At 37.0% G+C, this 8,190-nt stretch overlaps 1 protein-coding gene and 1 long non-coding RNA gene across 4 annotated transcripts in view; one reads left to right on the top strand and one right to left on the bottom strand.

Moving 5' to 3' along the window:
• The window catches only part of LOC107559648 (AH receptor-interacting protein-like), a 5,768-nt gene extending 2,286 nt beyond the window's left edge, over positions 1-3,482 (top strand). For both annotated transcript variants that reach the window (XM_016243546.1, XM_016243545.1), the window contains exons 2-5: positions 523-705; positions 859-1,047; positions 1,577-1,753; positions 3,303-3,482. In XM_016243546.1, the coding sequence (XP_016099032.1) occupies positions 523-705; positions 859-1,047; positions 1,577-1,753; positions 3,303-3,467 (714 nt within the window). In that variant the 3' untranslated portion in view covers positions 3,468-3,482. The remainder of the gene's footprint in view (positions 1-522; positions 706-858; positions 1,048-1,576; positions 1,754-3,302) is intronic.
• Positions 3,483-3,549: 67 nt separating this feature from the next.
• LOC107559649 (uncharacterized) lies at positions 3,550-6,120 on the bottom strand. 2 transcript variants are annotated; one of them, XR_001605649.1, is made up of 5 exons: positions 5,998-6,120; positions 5,826-5,884; positions 5,393-5,550; positions 4,853-4,944; positions 3,550-3,667 (listed from the first exon to the last, which is right to left on the bottom strand). It is a non-coding gene; the product is annotated as an uncharacterized lncRNA (long non-coding RNA). The 2 variants fall into 2 exon arrangements; XR_001605650.1 differs by lacking the exon at positions 4,853-4,944 and having other exon boundaries at positions 5,998-6,116.
• Positions 6,121-8,190: the final 2,070 nt, after the last annotated feature.

The raw sequence follows: 8,190 nt of genomic DNA, 5'->3' as shown, positions 1-8,190 counted from the left end.
GAAAACTAGAGGTGCACGTAAAAATCTGTTCATATATGAATCGCGATTCTGTCTTTTAACGATTCTAATGGATTCACAGGTTTCAAAACCAATGTTCTAAAGCAGAAGTTCTTAATACTGTTCCTCACGTCCCCTGCTCTGCATATCTCTCTCTCTCTCATTCAGATCTCAGATCAGCTCCAACAAACTGTTCCATTTATACACTTATTTTCACATAGAAAAATAATGTGTTTTTTTTTAAACGAAGCATGAACACATGTTAGACTGTACCCCATAAACACAATCAAGCCTAGAAAAAACCCAGTCAACCACCCCTTTAAGACAAAATGTGAATCGAATAAAGAATTAGCATAGCTGGGCAATACTAAATGTAAACAAACTGTTCTTGCACTGAGAGCCTGTTGGGCTCCAAATGTAGAGAATTTTAATCAAACAAAATGTCAATGCAACAAATATCAGGTATACATTAAATGCTTTATAATAAAGTCAAGTGAATGATTTTGTATTTTTCTCTCTTGAAAGGTGAAGTTTCATTACCACACTAGCCTTTGCGATGGCACTGTTTTGGATGACTCCAGGACAATGGGAGGTCACAGTAAACCTATGGAGCTCATACTGGGGAAGAAGTTTAAGCTTCCTGTATGGGAGCAAGTGGTTACCACTATGAGAGAGGGTGAAATTGCTGAGTTCACCTGTGATGTCATGGTCAGTGAATTTCGCTCTGCCTGCTAATATGTACCCATCTACATATTTGTAATATTACATACATGTAAATATTATATGTAAATAAATACAAATAATAATACTTTTTTATTCGTTCTGATAGTACTTATTTTTTTGTTTTTAATACTTTAATAGCACACAGCTCTCTACCCTCTGGTTTCTCGGTCACTACGCAACATCAGCCATGGAAAAGACCCTCTGGAAGGACAGAGACACTGCTGTGGAATAGCTCAGGTTCACTCGCATCATTCTATGGGTCACCCCGATCTGGATAATTTGCAGGCTAATCCTCAGCCTCTAGTTTTTACTCTGGAAATGCTAGAGGTGAGAAACAGTAGCATGATCTCATTTTAAGAGGTGCAGTTTTACATAAAAGTGGACAGAGAGCTCAGATAACCACATGAACAGCATCATAACTAAAATTCCTGTCCGTTCCAAAAGCATTTTAAGGTGTTAAAGGGATAGTTCACCCAAGAATGAAAATTCTATCATCATTTACTCACCCTCTATTTTTTCCAAACCTGTATGAGTTTCAGTTTTCTGCTCAAGGTATTTTGAAGAATGTTGATAACCAAAAAGTTGATGGTAGCCATCGACTTTCAATATATTTTTTTCCATGCTATGGAAGTCAGTGGTTACCGTCAACTGTTTGGTTACCAACATTCTTCAAAATATCTTGTGTTCAACAGCTGAAAGAGAATCATACATATCATCTTGGGGGAACTATTCCTCCAATTGAACTAAATATAATATGCATTTCTACTAATTTAAGAAAAAAATATACCTAAATTACAAAATAGCTGTTGGTAATTCCCACTTGCTGATTCATGATTCTAATTGTCATCTTCCCAAGATCTTGCCCCCTGGATCCTTCCAATTGGAAATTTGGGCAATGACAGATGAGGAGAAAATGCAGGCCATACCACATATCCATGAGGATGGAAATGCGCTCTTCAAGAGTGGAGATATTACAGCAGCTGCTGAGAAGTACTACAGTGCCATAGCTTGTCTGAAGAACTTACAGATGAAGGTCAGCCTTAATAGCTGCTGAGCAATGAGTGGTCCTCGTTAATTACCTAGACTGTGAATCTGTTCTGCCATAGTTTCAAAATGAACCAAAATTATTTCTACACTTATAGTCTGACACACTCTGTGTTTTAAAGTGAAGCATGACATTGCATTAATGTGCATGATCCTCCGGGGTTTTCAGTGTCTCAGAGTGGCTCTATTCTCAGTAAATGCAGTAAACTCCATCTCTGCATATGCTGAAAGTTTGGGAACGCAATGTGCGCCAGGTTCACTTTATTTTTACATATTTGCATAAATTCTAATGTTTTGTTGACAGCTGTTTACAGCAGTTCACTGGATTTGTAATGAAGTATTTGTATACCTGCTGTCACAGAAACTTAAGAGGTCTCCCTGGAGTTTTCTGCCAAAATAAGCATGGTGCCGGTTTTAACGCTTGCAAGTGAAGAAATTAAGACATATATACTGTGATTTTACAACTGTTAAGTAAAGTAATTAATATATTACTATTAAATATGAATTTTTACACTGCAGTTGTATTAAAGTAGTAGTATATAATTTTATACAATTATCATTATCATCTCTAATATCAAAATAATATTATTTTCACATTGTTTGGTTTTCTAAAAAGACCAGTGTGAATGTAATGTGGACTGAGAAACTATCACTTAAAAGAGTCCTCTTTAAAGTCCAGGTACAAATCATTACAAAGTTCATGCTTGGGTTGCCAGATGTCAAGAGTTCAGATCCCCCAATCAGAGCTTTTCTCTTAATTCAGGGGTGTCCAAACTCAGTCCTGGAGGGCCGGTGTCCTGCAGTTTAGCTCCAACCCTAATTAAACACACCTGAACCAGCTAATCAAGCTCTTACTAGGCATAGAAACGTCCAGTCAGGTGTGTTGAGGCAAGTTGGAGCTAAACTCTGCAGGACACCGGCCCTCCAGGACCGAGTTTGGACAGCCCTTTCTTAATTAGATAAATTTTCCTCCCTGTGTTTTGCTTAATCTCCCAAAGTGGCAACCATGCGCACTTGCACTCTGGCCTGCAAAAAAGCACTAATGATCTGTAAACACAGACAAACATGTATGTTGGAGTTAAGGAATCTCCATTGAGATATTCTGCTCCGATGAAAGTGTCATATAGCCAGTCTGCTTTCCTCTACAAAGCCACTTGTGCTGTTTGCTGAGACTGAATTTGTGAGCAAACATTCTCATTGACAAATAAATCCAAATATGAATCTTGCATTTGTTTGTAATTGTGGTAACTGAATAAATGCATTTAGACAACCTCTGTGCTACAATTCAAGGTTGTCAATAGCAAAATAGTAAAATAATTTGGAAGTAATATTTCGCTTTTTAAGATTTTGAGAGTTTTCATCATTTAGAGCGTTAATGTATACAATAAAGCAGGAAATTAGATGGGGTAAAAATAAACCCTGCATATGAGCTGACATTTCCTTGACTTGTGCTTAACCATTGTGCAGCCCTAGTCAAAAGTGTATTATTATATTCAAGGTTGGAAATTTTACTTTAAACATATATTCTCTGTTTATAGGAGCGTCCGGGTGATGACCATTGGATCAAACTAGATCTCATGATCACTCCTCTCCTCCTCAACTATTGCCAGTGCAAGAATCTTTTGGGCCAGTACTATGAGGTTTTGGAGCACTGCTCTTCTATCATCAACAAATACGATGGTAAATATCAAAACCAAGCATAAATTCTTTAAGGGTTTCCGTGGGTCCTTAAAAAGTCTTAAATTTAGTTGTATAAAATTTAAGGCCTTAAAAAGTCTTAAATCAATAGGGCAAGATAAGACAAGTACCAGAGGGAGGGTGCGTGTGTGTGGATGTTATGTGCGAACACTTCGCTCTGTCTCCGCTAGACACTCCCTGACAAGAGCACGTGCGTGGATGATACCTGATGAAAGACAGAAAGATACATCAGCCATTTCAAACAAGCAAACATTTAACCAAATAATAAGACTGCAAAAATGTCAACAATTCTGTGTTTTTCTGTCAATATGGGGTGCTGTGTGTACATTAATGAGGAAAAAATTTTTACGTAAATGATTTTAGCAAATGGCTGGAATATAACAAAGAGTGAAAAATTGAAGGGGGTCTGAATACTTTCCGTACCCACTGTATATATATACACACACAGTATATACGCATTCTCATACTACCCTTTCAAAAGTTTGGAATAAAGATTTTTTTTTAATGTTTTGTAAGAAGTCTATTGTGCTCACCAAGGCTGCATTTATTTGATCACAAACACAGTGAAAACAGTTATATTTTGAAATATTATCATTTTAAAATAAGTTTACTATTTTGAATATATTTTACAGTTTCAAGTCCTGCGATGGCAAAGATGAATTTTCAGCTGTCGTTACTCCTTCTGAAATCATTGTAATATGCTGATTTGGTTTTTTATCAATTATTGTTGCTCTATTAATAATAATGGATCTTAATATTAGTGTTTTTGTTGCTTAATATTTTCAGGGTTCTCTGATGAATATAAAGTAAAAAAATATTTCAGCATTTATTTGAAATAGTTACAACATTTATAATGTTACGTAAGATTTCTGTCACTTTTGATCAATTTATTGCGTCCTCGGTGAATAAAAATAACCCCCCCCCACTCTAATTTAACCCAAACTTTTGAACAGTAGTGTATCAGTTTCTACAAAAATATTAAGTAGCACAATTGTTGTCACCGTTGATTAAGAAATAAGAAATGTTTCTTAAGCAGCAAATCCATATATTAGAATTATTTCTAAAGGACCATGTGACACTTAGTAAAATAATGGCTGCTGAAAATTCAGAATCGCCACCACAGGAATAAGTTACATTTGAAAAAAATTTAAATGTAAATCTTTTATATTTCAATGTAATATTTCAAAATATTACAGTTTTTTATTGTATGTTACTGTATTTTGATTAAATATATGCATCATTAGTGAGCATAAGAAACCTCTTTCAAAAAAAAACTTTAAACCAGTAGTGTATTTATTCCAAATAAAACAGACCGACTGGGCATTTATCATCATAATTTAAAGTCTGCAAATGTATCTAAAAAGCCCACTGCTATAAAAATTTAACTTACTTGTATAAAGCCCATTGATGGTGGACCAAAGTCACTAAATGCTGGTCTAAAGTTAGAAGAGGAAGCCAGTGATGGAGATGAGCCACATGATCCTAATACCAGAAAGCAAGAGGAAGACCAATCACAAATCAAGGAAGTGTCAAAAGGCCAAACTCGACCAATGACATCTCGCCACCCAGTGTGTGCGTGTATGAAAGGAAGTGAGGTCAAATACAGCCAATATTAGATGCACTGATGTGATGGCATGGTACACTCACAAATGGGTAAGAAAACGGTTAGCTTTTAAACCCAAACGCGATAGGGTGCGGTTAGCAGCACAATATACCACATTAATGTAATGAGCGAGACAGATGGCTATGGCTCCTTTAACTCCTCCCCGTTTATCCGTGTCTCTGATCTCTTTTACAGTAGGTTCACTGACCCCTTTCCCCGGGATTAAAACGGTACGTTCGAAAAGATGCTGGACAAAAACTACCTCAAATGGAATAAATATGAATGTAAAAAAAGAAATGAATGAACCGGGAGCACAATGAAACTCACCTGGTGGCGTGTGGTTGGAGCCGGTGGGTGCGGGGGCGATCGGCTTGTAACTCATATTCACACCGCCGTCGACTGTAACCTCGCTTGATAAAGTTTCTGCTTATCTTCTGAATGTAATCTCGACGGGCTTTAGTATCTGAAGCAGGAACGACGCTGACCTAATGTAAACACAAAGAGTAGCTATACAGATAGGCATAAGAAGAGGTGAGAGACATGGTAAAAGCTAGCGGGCAGAAAAGACGGTCCCCTCTAAACTTAACCGGCTTTAACCCGTGCCTTCTCTATAGAAACCCCCTGTGGTTGACTGACTTTCTCATTATTTTAAACTAGGGTAAAATAACGACTCGTTTTATATGAATACGAAATACAGTTGGTGTATTAAAGAGTGGAGAATGCCTGTAGTGGTTTATGAAAGGTAAATTGAACTACCCACCTCTTCTTCCGCGAACTCGCTCGACAGCGACACGCGCTAAATATCCAACAAGCCGACAACTGAAACAAACAACAACAACCGTGAACACTTCGCGATACGTTGGGCAGTTTAAGACGGTTTCAGGTCGCCGGTCTACACTTGTTCGAGGACGTAAATGAGGAATATAACGCACGGGAATAGTTTCGTTCCGCGGAGGTCTCGGTTCTTCTCCTCTCTTCCTGCGCGTGCTAGCCTGCTATGTTATTTTCCCATGATACTCGGCAAAAAGAGTGACTGCGTCATCAGGCACGCGCCTTTGCCCTCTCTCTCTCTCTCTCTCTCTCTCTCTCTCTCTTCCACAATGAAGATTCCATTCTGGAGTTTTCTTGTTGAGGTGTTTTGGAGAGAGTGGGCAACAATGAGATGCATGGGAAAACGTTTGGAAGATCATCTAAAGTCGTTTTATTTATTTATTTATTTATTTATAGAATGGCATAGAGTAGTAGAAAATAATAGAATAAAGCAAAATAGAATACATTCTATGAATAATTTTTTTGTCAATATGCAAGTATTCAGTACTGCATGAGATGTACAGTACAATAAACGATACAATGTGCAATGTACATAAAAAAAATCTATATTAAACATGAATGTTTATTGACTGGCAGCTGTTTAAAGGAAAATGTTCTTTAATCAGGATGTTTTAGCTGTTAGTGATTTCAGGCTTCTTTGACACGATGGGTGAGATGGTTCCATTGTAATCTTTTAATGTGTATTATTGGTGCATTAGATGTGCTAAAAGGAGATCAGTACATATGAGCCAAAATAAGTCATTTCAGTGCCATACTGATGGATGCTGTCCGAATGGTCTCCACAACAGTCTAAACTGCCGACTGGTTTTCGATTTTCCTTAATTGTCTAACGAAGTAGAGTTTTTGGTGGGCCTTTCTGATGAGGTGGTCTGTATTGATTTGCTTTTTTAAAGTGCTGCAAATATAGGAATTTGCAGTCTGTAATGATCCTTTGTTTTCTGTTGATGCATTGGGAGTTTGCTCTGCAGGAAAACCAGATGAAAACTTCTGATGTATATACTTCAGTAAAAGTGGCAGACTGTAGGAGTGGAATTTAAGCACCTCCCCTGGTCACATATAGACAGAAAGCTTACATGCTGAAATCAGACCTGCTTCTAAATGATTAATGCTGTGCATACTGTGCATTTAGTTTTAGTTTTAATTACTTTTTCTTATTTGTGTATGTTTGAATTGTTTTTAGCTTTATTTTTTTGTTTTCATTTAAATGTTTTAGTTTTGAAATGTTTTGAAAAATTGTTGTCACTTATGCAGCATCTACTAGTATAACCTGTAGGGAAATAGACAACATAAATACAGCTTGAGCTCATATTCATGTAAATAATATTATACAATAAATGTAGCATTAACCAGTGACTAGTGTCCATGAAGCTTGATACACAAGACACAGAACCATTCATTCAATGAACTGCTGCGTCATTACCACATAGCCTATTCCACTTTGACACATGTTTTCATTGCCAAGATAATATGTGCATTTTCATACTTGCTCCACATATACAGATGAACAGTTTTGTTCATATTACATTTAACCTATTTCAGTTAATAGCTTGTAGCAAAGAGGAAAACAGAGGTTTGATAAAACAATAATCAGCACATTTTAAAAGCATCTAAAGGCAAGTACAAACACAAATAAACAGTAGTGGTATGATTTGACAGTTGCATGCCTACTTTCATTAGCTTTATTGGACTCGAGATGCCTCCTCTAATGGGACAGTCTAAAGCACTGACTGCATCAGAGCTGCTGATTCTGAAGTCAGTCCTTCATGCTGCATTTCACTGTGCTGTGCGGGACAGGGGGGCGTTTGGTTTCGACTCCGCTTCAAAGCCATGCATCTTACAACCGATAAACAATCTTCCATCCGAAAGTGTCTTTTGGTAACTTTACTGTTCATTTGTTCATTTCAACTGTGCCGATCAAAGCGAATATTCAAATGCACTTGTACGACAGATTCAATCATTTGCGTCGGTTCGTCTCTCATCCCACGGACTATACCGAGTGACATCAACGCTGTAAGAACGGGTAAAGTTAGTTTTAGATATTTCGATATTCGCCAGACATTCGCCTAGGCTGCTTTAGGGACCGTCTGCAAATGTACCTCTCAGTACAAAACGAAGTCCAGTAATTAATACAATTTATGTTTACAACTCCATAGTAAATGTCTTGTGTGCAAACTGACCGAACATATTTACTTTACTTTACTTTACTTTACTTACTTTTAGTCATTTAGCAGACACTTTTATCCAAAGCGACTTACAAATAAGAAAAAGTAATTAAAACTAAAAGCTAAAACTCT

Source organism: Sinocyclocheilus grahami, unplaced genomic scaffold, assembly GCF_001515645.1.
Source record: "Sinocyclocheilus grahami isolate Dianchi unplaced genomic scaffold, SAMN03320097.WGS_v1.1 scaffold693.1, whole genome shotgun sequence".
Lineage (NCBI taxonomy): Eukaryota > Metazoa > Chordata > Actinopteri > Cypriniformes > Cyprinidae > Sinocyclocheilus > Sinocyclocheilus grahami.
This window is presented reverse-complemented; position numbering and strand designations above follow the sequence as displayed.